Source organism: Galendromus occidentalis, unplaced genomic scaffold (genome assembly GCF_000255335.2).
Source record: "Galendromus occidentalis unplaced genomic scaffold, Mocc_1.1 scf7180000076583, whole genome shotgun sequence".
Taxonomy (NCBI): domain Eukaryota; kingdom Metazoa; phylum Arthropoda; class Arachnida; order Mesostigmata; family Phytoseiidae; genus Galendromus; species Galendromus occidentalis.
In genome coordinates this window covers 923,211-942,341 of record NW_003804572.1, presented here as the reverse complement: position 1 = coordinate 942,341, position 19,131 = coordinate 923,211, and the positions used below count along the sequence as shown (strand labels likewise).

At 51.6% G+C, this 19,131-nt stretch overlaps 1 protein-coding gene across 1 annotated transcript in view; it reads right to left on the bottom strand.

The window, feature by feature from the left end:
- LOC100906338 (neural cell adhesion molecule 1) overlaps positions 1 to 15,190 on the bottom strand; it is a 132,154-nt gene extending 116,964 nt beyond the window's left edge. The window contains exons 1-16 of the mRNA XM_018642219.1: positions 15,181 to 15,190; positions 12,052 to 12,390; positions 11,408 to 11,518; positions 10,767 to 10,973; positions 10,382 to 10,543; positions 9,844 to 9,981; positions 9,317 to 9,478; positions 8,854 to 8,982; positions 7,970 to 8,156; positions 7,619 to 7,766; positions 7,057 to 7,345; positions 6,834 to 6,962; positions 6,700 to 6,727; positions 5,184 to 5,350; positions 4,919 to 5,031; positions 3,665 to 3,854 (exon numbers count right to left, since the gene is read on the bottom strand). Coding sequence (XP_018497735.1) covers positions 3,665 to 3,854; positions 4,919 to 5,031; positions 5,184 to 5,350; positions 6,700 to 6,727; positions 6,834 to 6,962; positions 7,057 to 7,345; positions 7,619 to 7,766; positions 7,970 to 8,156; positions 8,854 to 8,982; positions 9,317 to 9,478; positions 9,844 to 9,981; positions 10,382 to 10,543; positions 10,767 to 10,973; positions 11,408 to 11,518; positions 12,052 to 12,390; positions 15,181 to 15,190 — 2,509 coding nt within the window. The remainder of the gene's footprint in view (positions 1 to 3,664; positions 3,855 to 4,918; positions 5,032 to 5,183; positions 5,351 to 6,699; positions 6,728 to 6,833; positions 6,963 to 7,056; positions 7,346 to 7,618; positions 7,767 to 7,969; positions 8,157 to 8,853; positions 8,983 to 9,316; positions 9,479 to 9,843; positions 9,982 to 10,381; positions 10,544 to 10,766; positions 10,974 to 11,407; positions 11,519 to 12,051; positions 12,391 to 15,180) is intronic.
- Between the last annotated feature and the right edge of the window lie 3,941 nt (positions 15,191 to 19,131).

Genomic DNA, 19,131 nt, shown 5'->3' with positions numbered 1-19,131 from the left:
CCTTGGAGTCCACGTCTCCGGACGAATATTGAGACGCTCTCTTTGCGGCCACGGCTTCGAAAATTTTCTAGCACCGATTGAACGCTTGCAAACTGTTCCCCGCTCGGGCTTTCGGAGACAAGATTCCTGAGATTGTATCGGATGTCCGATAGAGCTGAAGATGCGGCTCGATGTGAATTCCATGTGTATTCTCAATCGTTGGATCCGGGAACCGTTCTTCCATGGTGAGGTCCAGAGCACATCTCGAGAGAGAATCCCTAAGAATCACTGTGGGAGTCTGAGTCCTGAGATTTGGGCTTTCTTGCAGCCCCTTTCCAGTGATACGAAGAAAAATCGACTTCATCATTTACTGGTTGCTCGAGGCGGAGGCAATTTTTTTAAGAAGTCCCGCACCGAGAACGCAGACCAGCCAGCCAGCCAATGTTGGAAGAGTTGCGAGCTGGCTCGAACGAACGACAGTGGTTCTCCGTGGAGGTCCACTTTCGGAAGAGCAGCTACCGAAACCGCATGTTCGCCATGGTCGATACTGTCGTAGAGACTTCATACAATATTCAGCGGTGAACCTCTCCATTTATCCGGCTCCCTCCGAAAACCTGTTCTTTCCGGCGGTCGCACCCTTCCGGGAGGTCGGCGCATCTGCTCCGGGTGCGCAGTTTGTCCGCTCAGTCGAGGTGACAGCGTTTGAAGAACGACTGCGTTCATCATCGATCGAGAAAGTATGTGCATGCATACACTTTCCTCGCTGGAAACGGGTCCTAAAGTGCTCGCCGCCGTATACATATACACAGTTTCCCCGAGTGCGAACGGGCTCGCACACAGTGAACGATTAGCCGGGCAAAACTTGCCCGGAAGAAAGAAAAAGAGAATGCGCCGGAGGAGAGCGATCTCAGAAAGTCATTATGACTTTCAGGAAAAGTTATAGCCTGTCTCGGAACCATATCGCATGGAAATCTCTGCGATGAGGCTCCATCAGGAAACTTGAGGAGAAAGTTTCAGAGTGTAGTCATGACGCAACAGGGAAGCCATTCCTCGCGAATTCACGATTTCATTAAGTGAGATTCATTCTGGGGTTCACCGTCTCAGCGAGCTCCTCGAATCTTGCTCCTCGAATCCCATGAGCGATGCAAGGCAAGCACACCAGTGCTGATTGCACTCATTTCTCGGGCTCCGTTCTTCAGAGCTGATATCCGATCCTGTCGAACGATTGGAATCAGCAAGGATCTGCACGGCGACATCAGGTCTTCGATGGCTCTCGAATGTCGCGAGGAGCGCTCCTCTGCGCCCTGCACGTTACTTTCTGCGCCGCTATCCGCGTCGGAGGTGATCACGGCGACAGGTATTCGCTTCCGTTGGAATGGCTAATTGAATTCACCCGTACGGCGAATAGGCGACGAGATCAGACTTTCAGGCCCTCGATCACTCCGGAACAGAGCAGGCCATTGCAGGAAAGAATCCGAATTCATCGGTCGATTGATCATTCGTATGTCAGCGCGCCCTTCTGAGCAGGACGGGCAGCGTCGCAACGAAGAGAAAGAATGTGACCGAGCGCGCAGCGGAAGAACAATTGATTTCCGATTAATTGGGCTATCCGTGAGACACCATTGCGTGAGATCGGACATGCCTACGGATAGACCTTGAGCGCATCGACCCCAATACATTCGGAACTCAAGATTGGACCCGCGTCATCATTTTCCTCGGGGACCGGAGGAGGGGCGCTTTTGTTTCGCATGGCAAGCGTGTTCTTTCCTTTTGTCGGACCTCGTTTCTGGCCGCTCTTTCACGGGACCGATCGTGTCGATGCCCGGCTCAGAACCTTGTTCCAATCCGTGACCGAAGCACTTCACGTCCTGGTAAGACGTCAAGCAAACAGGGTTCGTCAATGTCGCACAGGCGAATCTGTGACCGGTCAGCAGAATACAGTATCTCAGCCTCAAGCGTGTCGTCCGACAGCTTTCCGTGACTGCAAACCCTGAATAAACGACCACGCCCGACATTTTCCGGAGTAGGAACATTCTTCACGAATGGCTCGCATTCAGGAACAGGGCGGGCGGGACTCAGGGGGGGGGAGGAAAGCGCGAAATCAATGCTGAGTGAGTGACTATCCGAATCGTTCCCGGTAGGCGCATGGTTTCGCTGCTCTGCTCGACGATTTGGGCAGAGCCTAATAAGCCCAAGTCACTAGCTTGGCTTCTTCCGAGACGAGAGCTGAGGAACCGGCGAAACTCGACTCTCAAGACAGTATACATGTACAATTGGAGTTCTGCTCCAATGGTTCCCCGTTTGTGCCATCCGGAATTCCCTCGTTGGAAAACCGCATCGAGATTTATTCAGACTCCGAGTCAGAGCTCAAACCCACGAGCGGGGGGCGAACATCCAAATTGAGGAGGAAGTTCGCGATACGATATTCAAATTCAGATTTCGTTTAACGAGTCTTATTCGAGGGTTGACTTCGTCTGTGAGAAACCTAACGGATCCTATAAATCGGGACCGAACTTTTCCAATCAGGGAAATAACGGATCGAGCGGTCTTTTCCTTGCCCGTGTCCCTCCCCGCGAGCCTTCTACCCCAAATAAGCAGGACCTGCACGGATCAGTCGGTCCAAGAAAAACGGGTCTCGATGATCTCCATAAGCTTGCTGCATGAGTTGTACGATTTCCCCGGGCATAGGATCAGCTCGGTCGGGCATAGACCTAAAAGTTTAGATGCAACAGATACAGGCTCGCTTCCGTCGTATGAACGTCCGTTTGGAGAGTTTTCCCATCGTACGCTCGTACGTACACTCCGAGCTGCTCGATCCACTCACCGCGAGGTTCGGGGAGACGGTGAGGGATCTAGAGCTCTGAATTCGTTCCATGTTGAGGAGCTCGGAAGAGACGAGCCCACGCAGAAGAAAGGACTATCCAATGGGCAATGGTCCCGCACGCCGTCCTCTTGGGACATGGGATTTTTCCCTGGGTTTCCTTTCCTGTAAGTTTCCGATCTCAGACTCGGTTCCGATAGAGGAAATAGTCGTGTCGAAGGTACTCAATAAAGGCAAATAGGGGTATTTGGTCACCATTCCGCTATATTCATAGATGTTTCTCTGTGTACATAGTCCATTCGAAATATATTATTTACATTTCACAATAGTGGTAATCTTATGTACAACGCAGCTTATTGGTTTCCCGGACTCCGAGCACGTCAATCAACCGAGCGGTCGATCGAATGATCGACTCGCCCTCACATCAGACACAAACCAAGCAATACACGGTCTCGGCATTCAGTCAATGGATGACATCAATCACACATTTTTCTCCGTTTATCTTGCCCCGAATTTTGGTTCAACATGCTTTGTATAGCCGCTTGTCAGTCCGTTGAATCTACATTTATACGGAACTTTCCCTCGAGCTATAGCTGTCCTGTTCCGCGATGCTTGCGGAAGGTTGTTTCTTCTTCCGTTGTAGAGTGGTCAGAAAAGAGATCGTACTGTCACATTCAGAAGGCATGACACTTGCCCCCGAGGGTGAATGAGGATGACTCAATGACTGCGTCAAGCTAGGCGGAACGACCATCGCTCCACCGACAGCGGCGTTGCTATTGCCGCCGCCTCCACAGTTTCCACTGCTTCCGAGTCCTTCACTCCCAACACCACCACCACTATTCCCCGATAACGCGGTTCTTTCACCAAACCCGCGTGCCCCGTCTCCCAGTCCCATGGCTGTTGTGGCTGCAGTGGCTGTGGATAATCCTCCTTTGTGAAGCCGGAGATGATCGAGGCGTTGTGCTGCACTCCCGTGATGCTGCCGCAAGGTCGCATACAGCTCTACGATCGGCCCTCCATGGATCTGCTGCTCCATGAGCTGGCGAGATAATGCCTGGAATCGCGAAATAGCTTCAAATGAATGAAATATTCATTCATCGTTCTCAGAGCTACGGACTGACACAGGCACGCACACGTATCATCGCTGCGCACGAACTATCGATGTAACCCGGAAACATGTTCCGCTTAATGCTGGGCCTGTGGTGAGATTTCCCTGATTCGGAACATGCTGGTACGAACAACTTCTACCCGAACGGATTCTCTCAAACTGAATACATCAGCCATTCATACGTGTTCGCGGACTGACCAAGGTCGCCCTGAGGTCATTATCGCAGAACTCAACTTGGGGATAATGAGACAGGACCAGGAGTTCGAATCTGATTATAATCATTCATACCGTTAACGTGCTATTTTCGAGAGCTTTTTTAATTCGGACTGCATATTTCAAAAGTCTAAAGCGCTCTTTCGAAATCTGTGAGTGGTCGGCTGGGGCAATCGACTCGCTCGGAAAAAATTGTCCCTCAAGCACATGTGAGCCCTCATCTCCATACTATCGACTCTGGGTTTCTCGGTGGGTTGCGCTTCTTGGAAACAATTCGCGTTCAGCTCCGGACCGCCTTCGGAGGACTCTCAGCATGGCATACAACGCGAGGATTCGGATTTTCCGGAGTTCTCCTCGAAATTCGCTCCTATAGGGAAGAGAGACTCACTTGTGAGTGGTGAACCCCCCGCAAGGTTCCGCATACCCCTGCGGGATTTAGAGGTAGGTCGGCTAAGGGTGATATAGACATAGAGGCTGATCCAGTTGACCCGTAACTCTGAAACAGAAGCGACTGCATAAGATGATCGTCGGCGGGGATTTCCTCCTGTAAGAGCGACTTCTATCTCCAGAATCTGGAACTCCATGTGAGGGCTCGAGGCGAGCCGCATAAGAAGCCATGGGCTCGTGAGGGAACGACGAGGGACAAGGACGACGACGATGAGTGAATTACGAATAAAGATGAAACCGGGATAGCTCGATGATCGATTTCGACATTTATCAGACGAAATGCAGGATGTCAGCCTTCTAACGATGCCAAGGGTATAAATAATTAACTAATTCTTCCCGCCTGCACTTACAGGGCTAACCGTCGTCTGGTTGTGAGGTATTTCGGTTGGAGTATCTGTACCCGCTAGGGCTGGCTTATAAAACATGTCTATCGAGAACCCCCGGTCGTCGTCCTCGCAGTAATCTGAAACGACAAGGGGCTCATGATGTTGTTATGCGGGTCCCATCTGATTTCTGCACAGCAGTGTTTGGCCGAGCTCGCCGACAACTGCCCGAGAAGGCCAGTCGACGCTCTGCTGACCGAGTATCTCAGCCAGTGGTCGCGCTGAAACTTACCAGACACGGTTGTTGACACAACGTTCTTCTTCATCTCGTTTGAGGCCAAACCGCTTGGCTGAAGGATGTCTGGACCGCGTTCAAGGTCAAACAAGGATTCTGAGCAGCTCAAAGGGGATGGGCCCATTTGGCTATTCAGGGAGTCCGCTTTGATGACGGTCACCGACCTGGGAAGGGTGAAGTTTTTCATATTGAGAGGGTAGAAGGAGAAGCTTTCGAATACGAAAGTAAGAAGTCGGGGGCAAGGAAGGCCGAGTGGAACTCGACCAGAATTCGTGCGGGCATCGAGGTCCCAGCTCAAGTCGATATATTCTACCTAACTTATCATCCCAGTGGAAACGGTCGCGAAGTCATCCACCACATCGATGTTCTCGATCTGTATCCACCGATGCCGAATGTCCCGTGGGAAAGGAGCGGCACATTTTGCACCCTTCTGAGGGAGCATGAATAAAAGTCTAGGAGACGTACGTTTTTGAGGATTCGAAAAGTTGAAGGGAAGTCGACGAAGTAAAATCATTGGGGGGAACTGCCGACTCCCGTTTCCCCTATTCCCCTCCCCCTCTTCCTTCCCGCCGAACGTGAGCCAAACTTGAGATTGCTTATTATCATCTGAACTCGGAAACTCTCTCCTTGAAAGCGCTCCGTGGAGCTATTCATGTGGTCGATCGAATCTTGAGAGCCTCCATCTGCTCGCAATTTGAGGCGCACATCCGCGGCGGCTTGTCACGAAGGAGTTTTTTCCTGTCCCTTAGGGTAATACAGTCGTGTGAATAAATTCACCCGAGAAACGCATCTGCAATCAGTGCTCACTGGGTCTTCGACCGAAGCTCCGCAAAGGCTCGTTGAGGAATCTACGAATATGTACGAAAAGCCCCGAGCGAGTCCAGTGGCAAAGTCACAAAATTTCGTCTCAGCTACGCATCGATAACTCGGTACAAGCGACTGAGCTCGGACCGAGAGGTCGGAGAGGCTGTGATTAAACTGTTTATATTTAATTGTCTCTGACCCCCCCGCGTGCTCCAAAACGAGGCTGCGATCGCCTTCGACGGTGTCCGCTGTTTGAACTCGGTGATTTCCTGCCCGGGGCACTTAACATCTTCATGGACCGGGAAGAATATCACAACTCTCAGACCGCGTCGCGAGCTGTCAATTTGAGAACTGGCAGGTAGCACATTCCCTCGAGTTCCCCGTGGTGAAGATAGAGGGGCAACAGATCGGAGATTTGCACCGACTTCACGTTGATTCGAAGTTCAAAGGGCAATATAATTTTTCTGCGGTTTCCGGTGGATCACTCTCGCAGCTTGGTAGTCCGGAGTCTGTTTCGATCGATCTGAGGCTGTCGCGAAACACCTCGAGGCCACGGGTGAAAGCCAGGAAATAGATTCGACACTGCGTAAGCTCGCCCTGAATCCTTCCCGCATGTCTGAACCAAACCGGCTTGGAAAAATCATGAGGCACGACAGGCTCCTAGGCAGAGTATATGACAACGAGATCCGGAAATGAATTCGACACTTACTTTTTGCTGTTCTTCTGCGGTTCGAGAGCTGATGGAAGAGAAAAAAAACTCATCTAGTGGACCTATTCAATCGGAGAAACGTCAGTATTGAGATAAAACTCTGCGGTCGGATCGATAGAAGCGGTCGGGCTCACCTTTGTTCTGAGCTTGATATTTTTTGCACTTGAGAAGGGTGAAGACAAAGAACCCCACAAATGCTATTGTTATGATAAGGCCCAAAATGATTCCAATGACAGGTCGGATGACCATTAGCCGTGGTGGCTCTGCAAAAAGACGCAAAATCGGTTTGATCGGTATGATCATTTAGGGAGACTGCGCTCGTATCGTTCGAAAATATGGATTTTCCGGTGAACTCACGGGTGTATTTCGATGCGTTGAGTACATGAGCTATGATCAACGTGACCGAACTTCGACCCTTGTGGTTTAGAGCGCTAATCTGTACACGGTATCCGGCGTCATTATTCTCAGCGTTAGGCAACTCCTTAAAGAGAAACACCGGAGAGCCCTCGACTGTGACGTTGGTCACGTATTCCTGCGTGTCTACATTGAACACTTCCGCCACGAATGACACTTGCGACTGCGCGACGCCTCCGTTCCAGGGACCTTCGGTGCATTCGATTGTAAAACCACTCTCGGTGGCGTTCACCTGCGCGAAAATTTTCATTCAATTTAGCCCCGACGGAAAGCCTTCTCTGAAAGCCTACGCGCATCGTTCCGTCGCGCATGAACTGAAGATTGTAGCCCTCTTCAGGTTCCACGGAACTTCGCTCCGACGAGACCGCAATCGAGTGAAATATGCTTTCTATCCCTGTGGCTGGCGACAGGTTCAAACTCGGGCTCGATCCCGCGCATCCTCTCGTCGGGAAGAAAACCCCGTCGAGTCTGCGGAACTCAGACTAGACAGAAAGAGTTTGTTTACCTGGGAACAATTTTCCAGAGGGTCTGGAGTACCAGCGGCGACAACCTGATAAACACATGGAACCAATTGCTGTCCTACTTCGTTAGTGCCGTAGCAAAGGAGCTCTCCATAATCCTGTTCTGTCATGGGCTTATAGTTGATGATGGACCTATTGAGCAGAAAAGAAAACGCTGAGCAACAAAGAAGACCAACAGTCGCCTCGTGATGGAAAGACTCGAAGCGTCGCGGCGGATCCCAGAGGGAAAGCCCGAGATTCTCGCAGTGTAAGACAGCTAAAATAAATTGCTTAGGGTGTGAGGCTCTCGGTACATTCCCGGCGTTTGTCCGGGGCGGGTCGCTCTCTCTACATACCTTGAAGTGCGGTGTGCACTTGCGGTGACAGGATTCAGATCTGCTCTTTTGCCCTGTGAGTTATTGAACGCCCAGGTGTATTCGATCTCCGACTCGGGATCAGCGTCCAGATCACAACGTATTGAGGTGGTCTCGTGCAAAGACACCCCGTACACTCGTCGTTGGGTCTCCTTACAACGCGGGGAATCTGAAATGTGCTGTCGTTGAAAACCCACAGCCCAGAACAGTAATCGACTGGGCGTTCGCGTTTTATTCTACGAGCGAATCGTTCGTGTTCTGATCGCTGTCAGGAGACGTCGAGGAGGGGCGAGACGGTGATGATCAGAGCTCGCGGAAATCTCTGTCAATATGCACATGCGTTCCCGCCGGCGTCGCGGACTTTCCGCACGTCTTCCGGTTGTTGACGTTTGCAACAATTTTTGGGGTCGCCAGTCGAGGAGATAATCTGCCCGCGTTTGTCTCCATTAAGATCAATTGCACATCGGTGATCGACGTGACCGCGTCAGATGGGGGCTCGGTGGATAAAGTATCCGCATGGAGCACTTCGACGTTCGATACAATCGATAGAACGCTAGAGATCAATTCGCCCCCTTTCAAAGGTCTACCGGGTCATTAAAAAGGTGGATCGATCCATCCGTTCATTATTCGGAGCATCTCACCGCGGCTCATGTGTATTCATGCGAGTTGCGCACAAGTGGTCCGAAATAGACCCGCCCGCTCGTGTTTGCTGCTATGTATTAATCCTGCAATCCGGATCTCTATTCATTCGACTTTCCGACTCGGTCGCTTGATACAAAGCGTCCCAATAGAGTCTCAGTAATCACTCATGACGACCTCTGCCGCCCGTCCTCTCGTTCCAGCGAGATCGTCGAAAGGGAACTCACATTTCACTCGTAGATACAGTCTGTTGCTAATGGCCACACCTTCGCGATTCGTGGCTGAACAAGTGTACCAGCCGCGTTGGTAACGTTGTACTTTTTGCAGAACAAGGGACGAACTGCTAACAATGATCCCTGGAGTCAAAAAGGAAGGAAACGATGAGAGCATGCGAGATAATGTACTTCTCCTCACCACATCCGGAACAGATGTTCAAAGCGCAATCAAGAGCGCGCTCCCTGTTCTCGACAATGTTCGTGACATGCGACGAGTCTCAAGTTCTCACAATCGATAGCCACGGAAAATATAATAGATCACTCTGACTGAGCAATCAGTCGCTAAGTAAATGTGAAATAGGTCTGTCAGCGATTTGCTGCGGCCATCATATGATTCTAAAATTACACACGTGGGATGCTCACCGAGTTTTTACTCGCTGTCGCGTTCGATTGTACGCAAGGCCAAGGCACTCACCTTTGTTCTTGTCTGTTTGGAGCTCTTGGCCCTCGAATTCCCAAATAACTTCAGATGTCAGCGGATTGGCGCGAATCTTGCAGTCTAGGTAGACGTCACGACCTTCTTGGATGTCGCTTTCCCGCAAGTTGCTTCCCAACGTCAGCTTCATCCGAGGCGAATCTGCAAGGCGGTACAATGTAGCTGCTTGCGGTATCGAGTGTTGCTTGTCTTCAATGATCTACACGAGCTTATTTCCCTCGGTGGTCACGAGGGAATGCTAGAGTTAGGTACTGAGGTTTCACTCGGTTCATATGTACGACGAGCGGTCGCCCATGGCTCCTCGAGACAATGGATGTCCAACGAAAGCTCTGGCAAACTCCAAGCTCAGCCCTCACAGTGGACATCTTCACCCGGTAGGGACATCAGTTCGCAACTTCGTCGGTCCTTGGGTGCGACCTTGGATTCCGATCCATTTTCGTACAAGTGTGATCGAGATCGTACGGTGAGCGATCGATCTAGGAGAAGTTATTGCGCCAGATACTCACAGTGCACATCCAATCTCCAGTTCTGCTCTAGAGCACTGCCAGGTATCGAGGGATTCTCGGCTCGACACGCGATCACTCTCTTGTGATCATCAGCCGTCGGCGTGAAAACGAGGACACTCGTACTCGTGCTGAGACCACCTGAGGAATGATGGGAATTAGAAACCCTCCGTCAACAAGTCGAACGATATCCGATTGGAGAGATATTGGGAGGAATCTCGAGTACCACCGGTTTTTCCGACAATCAATGAAGGTCGGCAGGCGTAGACACAGAACGCTCATTGTAACTCATTCGTTAATAGCTAATCGAAATTCGCTAATCGAGGCCCAGAATGTGCCGGTCGTGCAGATTCAGCAACGAGCACCGATACGTAAGCGAGTAGCGACGCATTAGCATTTGCGTCGATAAGAAATTATGAGCGTTACCCAAACGTCGGCGACATCATCTCCCCACGTTGACATGTGGAGGTCCGTAGATGGATTCCGCTCGATTGTGCATCTGCATCATAATTATAATTAGGCAACGTTCCGCCTCACTGACCTTTGGCGAAATCCTCTTTGGTTGCTTTGACTTGTTGATCGCCCTTCCACCAAGTCAACACAGCTGGCGGTCGTGAACCGCTTGACGTGCAGACTAATTCAACGGATTTGCCAGCCGAGAGCGATCGTTCAGGTGGTTGTATACTTATATCCAACGGTTTCACTGCAGGACGGGAAACGTTAATCGAAGAGCCCCTTTCACTTTAGATCACTCACAGGCCTATCATGGCCGCAACCGCAATGCTGCCGCGAACAATAAACTCCATCACTTAAAGGTGTCCCCGGTAGCGTCAATGAATGCCCGAATCAGTGTCATGTCGACTTATTATTATCAAGTTGCCGAGTGACCGCGCAGGACAAAACAGAGTTTCGTCTCACAGACTCACAGTTAAGGTCTAGCGTGATCGATGTCTGCGACGGTGAAGTGATGTTGTTGTTGGCCGCCTGACACGTGAGCACTGCGAGAAGGTCCGACCTGTTCAGCTGTGGGATTTCGAGAGTATTACGGACGATGTTCCTGTCGACATCGAAGTAGAATTTCTCGTCGATCACCCGGTTCTCCTGCATCCAGTGCAACGTAGGTCGTGGTTTGCCTGACGAGGAAAGATTTGCATGACAACCCACTCTATTTGGCAACTCGGACAAACAACTCGTCCTGACGACAGGGGCAGGGGCGCCGGGCCTTCCTTCTGTCGTCCTCAGGAGAAGCGCCGAATTTCCCTCCAAATTGCCTGCTCAATCCTGATCGTCGACGACAGCGTCGTACTGACAAAAACTTCATATTCTGGTTGGGATTCTTTTGCGACCTCCGAGCTTGAATGACGACGACGAGGAACCTCACTCGTTTCACACCTTCCTCGGGAAACTGGGGACTGACGCATGTCACAGAGCAGAGAAATATCTACATCGGTCTGTCCCTCCGATCAGAAACCCGGATACAAAGCTCATCATCCCGCTTGTTTTGCCCTCGCGAATGTTTCGCCGCTGAATGGAGGGGAAGGGGAGAAAGATGAGGAAGGAAGCTCACCGATATCGGCCTTGCAAGTGAGGGTCAAGGGATCTCCTTCGTTGAATGGGCCCGCTAGTCCTCGTAAAGTTTTTCCGCTCTCCGTGAAGATCGCGGGCTCTCCTGGAGGCACTGCAAAGGGAACGGGGAACAATTGACTCATTATTGCCATTCTTATGGCAAGATGCAATGGCATCTTGCTCATTTCGGAGAGAGCAGCTCCTGTTTTTGGCCGCCGCCCTCAGCGGTCAAATTCGGTAGGCAGCGAGGGGCGCGCTTCGCGTCCGCTACGATTATGCGTTCAATAAATATCATTTACGTGTTTTTGAACAAGCACATCCAACGAACGATGTGCGCGAATCATCGGAGCTCCTGCGGTGGCCTTTTGGATCTCTAAAGATATCTTTCTTAATTGTTTAATGAATCCATTCCAGTGAACAGGTTCCGCGGTCGACAAAATGGCTCAACGCCATCCATGAGATCCCCATGATCGGGGAGAACTTTTTTTTCGACGCCGAACCAGAGTCGAAAACGAACTGCTCTCCCCGAAAACAATCGAGGAGCACTCCACTCAATGGGCGGCTCCCCGCAGTACGAATCGAGTGGGTCTCTGCCACCTAGCTACATGGAGCAAAAGCGTACTCGGAGGAAATTCATTGACTCACCGATAACTCGCAAATTGATGACGGTGTTTATGGAACGAGCTCGTTTGAAGTCGACTCGACACCGATATTCTCCTCCGTCGGCCTCGTTGACAGGATCGAGTTGGAGGAACGAGGGCTTGTTGGCGATATTGAAGACCGCGCGGGTGCCCAATTGATCGACTGAGGTTTGGCGCGCCGATTCCAGGTCCCGCGATCCACGGGCGTCGATTGTGAAAATTGGCGCGGGAATGTCATCCTTGTACCAGAGAACGAGAGCGACCTCATCGTCCTGTCCTGGGGGTTCGATGCTGCACGGCAAAGCTACTTTGCCTCTCACCACAGCGGTGTACACGATCGATGCTGAAAAATTGGAAACAGAAGAAAGTGAGTCGTCAGCGTGACACACGCGAACCGTGCGAGCCGAGGCGACCCGGGAGAAGTCGAGTCAACAGCTGAAGTAATGCCTGTCGAGAGTAAATAATGCCATGTTCTCCTCGGGGAACAATCCACCTAATGCGAATCCCTCGCATACACGGTGTGCGTATCACTACGAACGTTGGGGAAGTGAGTTAGTTACTTCGGATACCAGTCCATCGACCCTTCGGACGAAAAAAAAAGTTCTCGAATAAGTTATCACCCCCAGCGAAGGGAAACTTCTTAGTGAACTCGGGTGGCTGTCCGACGATGGTCTACCTATCTGACAATAAATTTTGAATCACAAAAGGGATCCTTGACCGAAGCCCTCAGGATGCTCTGTTCGTCACTATTCGTCAGTGTCCGTCAACATGGGTCTAGTTGAGGTCCGCTCAAGAACCTAAGCGAACTTGATTGAGCCTCGCGAAGCGAAACTTGAATGGATACACCGAGTTGGAGCCACTCTTTTTAGACGGAGGCTTCTGGATACGAAGCTCCAGGAGGGAAGCTCGGGACCGCTATCGAAGTAAAAGATGAGTGATGAAGGTCTGAGCCGTTCCCCATTCCAATGAGACCCCTCGAAGAAACTGGCAAGTGGCGTCACAATATTCTTGCCACGAAGCGCAATATTCGACTGCCAGCCATGACCGTGCAATTACAGAGAGGCGAGGTTAGGCGTTACCGCACCTAGCGAACGACCGCTTGGCCACCATTAGCACACCGGCCAGATGGCCTACATACGATAGTCACGTGTAGGCTTAACGGATCTTAAATACAGTCCTCCGCGATGACAAGCGCCTACTTATACTCATTCAATCGACTTCCCCCCCGGAGGGAGTACATGGAGATTTTTTCCTGATACACCCCGCGTCTTGGAACGTTTTTCGAGAAGCAGCTCGTACTCGAGCCGGTGCATTCGTTCACACCCCGACAAAGTGGTTTGATATCTTGATATACTCGTCCGATGTTCGTGATGTCGTTACTTTCGCTCTTTTCGACAGCCGTAAGTGACGCCGTAAAGTGCGTTAAAGTGCTGAATCTAGTTCGCAAACGGTCCGATTCTACGCGGATCATTGGATGGGCGCAGTCTCTGATGATTTATTAATCAAGTCGCCCCTGTTACCCATGACGTCAACGGCGCATTCGTATGATCCTTCCCATAGGATGTCGTAGAGCTCGAATGGAACTCCTTCGAAGACGTCGCAGGGGACCACATTGAAATTTCCGCCAGCGTGTTGCGAAATCTACGCCGCAATTGAATGGCTCGTGCTTCGTAGAAAATTGAACCAGCCGGTCATCCCTTTGGCAGAGTTCTCTTCGGAGCAAGAGCACGGATGGAAGAACGAGCAGTAGGAAGGTGGGCACATCTCATTCGAAAATCAGCGATAGAGGACCATTTGTTCTGTTCAGCAGAAGGATCCATCAGGCCTCGCGTGTGTCGAGGGAAGCCTGCGGTTCGCCGGCTTGTTTGCTGTCCTTAATGGAATTTATGCACCTCGACTGAAAGACGGCACGGAGGCCTGCGCTGAAATTCGTCTCGCTCGCTTTCTGAAGTCTATCATACAAGGAGAATAAAACGCAGGATGAGACTGTCGTCGACCGTTCCACAATCCTCGATGAGAGGAACACGTTTCGCCAGCGGCTCCAGTCGATGGGCGGGCGGTGGTACCGACCGACCGACCGAACGGCCGTACAACCAACCGATCACCTAGCCGAGCTGGTGAGTGAGTATTGAACGTGCGGTGGACTTGACGGTTGCGACTGAACCGCAATATGAAGCGATGCGTTGCGGACGGACTAGACATCGTTGGCTGGCCGTTCACATTGCTTGGTCCTGATTAATGCGTTACTATGACGTGACGCGCTGGCGTGCGAACACACATCGCATCCCACATCGTTAGAGACCGCAGTGTAGTAGCGCCTCGGTAATTATGGACTCCGTACGCGTTTCCTTGACGAACGGGATGGCAGAGGAGCGGGCGGCTGGGCAGCTGGCTAGTCGGATGGGCAGACGTACGGACAGCGAGTCGACCAGGCGGCTCTCCTCTGTTTCCTGGGCCTAGCTCGGCTCCGGGCCTTGGAACGCAAGAGGTTCCTCCATATAGTGATGTTCCGTATGCGCTGCCCTATCGAACCCAATCGACCGGGCCGCGAAATCAAACACTCGTGAAGCCCTGGAGACGTCGGCGTCGTCGGGTCTTGGCCGAGGAAAAGGTTCAAGAGGACGGTGCCGCATGAGACGCTGCAATCGCATGCCTGACGCCATACCTCACGAATAGCGGAGTAATGGCGGTCAAATAGCTCGGTCAACGAACGAGAAAAGTCATCTCCATCAAAAGCTGAACTTTTCCGCTAGATTTAGAGCGATTAGATTTGAGGTGAGTAGCGAGGGAGCCAACGGGCTAGCCGTCCACTCCTGTACCGCGGACGGCGATTCTCGATTCGCGCCCACGCCTGTAATGGAGATCTCTGCCATATCAGAGGCGAGCATTCCCCCCGTCTCATAGCTCGTCGAGAAGAACGGGGAACGTTTCGTTCATGGAGCTCGTTCATTCCGATGAGCTCCGCAGACTGCTGATCTCCTCTCGGGTCTGACTGTCCTACGTGAACTCGAGAACGAGACTCCAGCAGATGATTTTCCGCAAGAGGAACAGGATCAGCGGGGAAACGGCTGCATCATGGGGGAGAGCAAAAGTATAATTCCTTGTCTCCCGGAGAAGAATACCTAGAGCTCACGACGCGACATTGAGCGGGACCCGACCTCGTTACTTGGAAAAGCAGTCGAGGCGAACACTCCGGAGACAAACGACAGCTATTTTGCACGGGAAGCATCGATTGGATATCGATAACGACTGATTCGGAATCTCCGCTCTAATCTCGCTGTAATGTCTGGATTCCCAGCCCCGCATGACGATTGCCCGGTTCAAGAGAGCCGAGGAAACCGCACGGAGCTTGGCTCACGCCAGAACGAGAGAGAGGAGAACGAACGGAACAACCAACACTTGGGAGCCCCGGAGGGAAAGCTGTCGATATCTGACGGATTTATCGGAAGCTCCCCATAATTCCGGAACTCCTGATTGTGATGATTAAGGGAATAAAATCGGAGTCGCCCAAATATTCGAGGATCCTCCTCCCAAGAATCGGGAGGAAGAAGGAAACAATTATTTATCAGCCATCGATCCGTCTGCTGGTAAATCGACTCCGTTCCGGTCTGTCGGACCCTTCATTGTGAGCGGAGTTTCTCTCTCGATGACTTCGCAGGAGTCCACGATCACATCGACGTGCGACAGAGATTGTATGTTTTGAATTTCTACGAGGCTATTAATCACAGAGTCAAACGCCGTGTCGGAACAAGGAGGCGATCCGCTCAACAGTCTCCGAGAGAGCCGTGGGACGAGGCAGGCGTTGGTCTGGAGAACTCCACGATTTATATGCGTTTGAAGTTCTCCTCCGAGCAAGGGATGCGACAAGACACGACACATCGATTCAACCACTGTTTCGAATCTAGAAATCTATCACTACCCCCGTCAAGCGGTGGGAGGCTTTGTTGCGTCGGTATCCGTCTCACGTAGGCCAGTGGCTCTCAGCGGTAAAATCGATGAAAGCGCAAGGTTTCTCTGCGTCTTGCCAGAATCATTGCTTGGTACCGGACCGAACGGCAGCTGGTCCGGACCCTTGTTCACGGAGAAACATACACAGAGCTCGTTTCCGGCGGAATTATCGGGAGCGAACCGTTCTGACTTCGTTCATCTAGCAGCATCATGAGCCGACGGAAATACATGGCAAACAGAAGGATGAGCTCGATTCATTATCGAAAGGCTGACCATTCTTGAGAATTAGTCAGTCTCGGATAATGAATTAAAAGTAACTCCGAATAAAATGCGGCGCTCGAGACGGCTTACTCGATCCGGTTACACTGATTTAGTCGAATTTCGTTCAGCCAGGGCTCATTTCAATACCATTTGACGACGCGCTCAGGGCTTCCGAGATCCATTTGCAATTTTACAGCATAGCAAGAAGCAGAAAGGAGCCCGCGGCGGGGATCTCTAGATCGATCGTCGAGCCGACCGTCTAGTATAAAGTCGGCTGCGTTAGCGGAGAAAAGTAAATCAGGCCCGAAAGCAATACGGGGCTCGGTCTCCCAACCGGCCCTCCGTTCCGGTACTCTCACCGAATCTCGGCGGAGCCCACAGTTCAAATGGTTTTAATTGCAGACCACCGCTGTGGCCTTGATTCCGAACGGAGTGTCGTTCTCGCCTGCGGTGAACGAGTTCCCACCTTCGACGTTCGCCGAAGACGGTGGTCCATCGGGACTCCGAAAAATTCTGATGACTGGCGCGAATCTCACTCGAGACGACCGACTCCCTGCAGTGACCTACTATTCCGTGCAAACTCCTCGACTCCAGAGAGAATAGCGCCGGTCTAGATTTGCGGAACTTTCCGTTCACTCGGCTTCTAAATCTGGAGGTGATGACGATGGAGACCACGATGGGAGGGACGACGATGACTCTGACGCCTACGCGACCAACAACAATAACGATAATGATGAACTCGGTGATGGCGGCGGTGATAATGACGGGACGTCGTAGATAATAGTTGCTCCGGTGCATCAGGAGCAAACGGATGCACGAGAGCCTTTCGAACGGAAGGGAAGCCGAGCTGGAGCGGTCGCGAGAAGATGTTGTGAATAACAAAGCTCTTATCTTCTTCTCGTCTCCGTCTTAAGTATCTTCTTACGGCGGCGGCGGCGGTGGTGGCTGCGTCGGATACGCTCCGGCGAAGACGACACTGCGCTTGCGGCACTAAGCGTTTGAAAACTCCGATGGAATCTCTATGAGGAGCGTCTGCTCGCCCAGGAGAGTTTGGGAGTATGGAAAAGCAAGCCAGCCAGCCAGCCATCCAGTCAGCCAGCCGGCAAACTATCCATCCGCGCAAGCGTCATTCATTATCTGTAAGTGGGGCCTCCGGCTGAGTAACGTTGAGCGAATAATTTTCGGCGCGGCTTCTCTGCAAATGTGTACAAGGTACGGGACCAGGCTGAATACGAACCGCTTCATAAATATTTCGCAAGTACGACGCGATCAACAGCAACGAATCTTGCCTCTCGCGTCACAAAGGGAGAAGCGGATGAATTAATTTCCAGTTGATACTCACTCATGTACCGCGTGCGTTTGTTTGTTTGCCTGTCCTGCCGTCTGTCTGTCCGTCGGCCCGCTGACTATCCGCTCGGACTCGATCGATTTGACGAGCCCGACCGTCGACGCAATCGGAAAAAAACGACTTCGCCAGAATGAGGATATCGCAGCAAACCCTTCAATCTGCTTGACGACGAATGCGACGAGGCTTACCGCCCGCCTCGGATCGAACAAAGGGTGACGGAGGCTATCGAAAACTAAAGCTAGGTTCCGAAGCAACGGTGTTCGTCCGGAAGAGGCCGGTGGAGCATGTTTTCAGCCTACTTATCGTCACGAACGTTCCCTGTCAGGAACACTTGAAGCGTAACACGACCGCCCACTCGAGGAGTAAATGCCTCGCGGTATTATTTTTCGATCTTAATTTTTTTTTAAGATGATGCCGGAAGCAATTAGCTTTGAAACTTTTGATAGAACAGAGCTGGTCGACAATGACGTCCGCATGTGCGTTCTCCGAGGCTCGGGTCCTGTCGGGGGCGCTTACCAAAAGCGCTTAGTCATCCAAGGTCAAAATCGGAGACTCTCATTGCGAGGTTGGCAGCTCTCGGAGAGCTTTGGAGAAATCCCGTTGCGTCGGCTTCGGCGCAGACAGCGCAATGTGTCGTATGCTCTGACGCGGTGGCGACATCGATTTGTCTCCTCGGATCAGATCTAATTAATGGGAGAACTTAATTCTAGAGTCAAATCCTATTCATGTGAGTACACCTGCTTCATAATCAGCGGCTCCATATACTCGCCATTGACATGGGGGTCAAGGTCTTGGGAAGGTTAAACATCTCTCGCCGGAATAAAGCCGCTGTGCATAGTCTTCAAAAATTCAGGTGAGCGGCTCTGAAGAGGAGCGAGCCTTTTCACCTCTCGTCTCCATTCATCAGATCCTCTCAACCATTGTTTCCGGATTTTCAAAGGATTATTAATACCACAATATTGCTCGGACCTGATTCCTGCGACGCTAAGGAATTCCGGGGGTATTCATCATCGGGTCTTAGCACTTTTCGTCTCACTGATTCCCGTTGGACCACCGTCGCGTCGCTTGTCCGCTGCCTCGAACTTATCAGGATTGAGCGCTTGGTTCCGGAGTCGCTTCCACTCTGAGGGAAAATCCTTATTCCATGAGTAAGGAGAAAAAGGATAATATTCGGGTCGCCCGAAAAGCAATGCGAATACTCGTGCGGGCATCAACGTGGCTAGCCACGCCCAGGGGAACGATTCACGCTCCGGCTCGTCTAGTTTTATCCATTTCAATATAAAGACTATCAACGGATAATGATCGAAATCCCCCCTCCTGGCCCCCTCATTCGTCGACTATCCCAGACCGGCCGCGCATACATCAGCCTAGCGAGCCATCATCCTGAGTAAAAGTATCCGGAGCCTCTGCCTGAATGCGAATATCGTACGATAGAACGCACACCGTCAATGTCTTCCGTCGTGTCGGACTTCTTTTCGGGTTTTGTTCATAATGACTCGCCATGTATATTGGAATTGCGGATTTCTC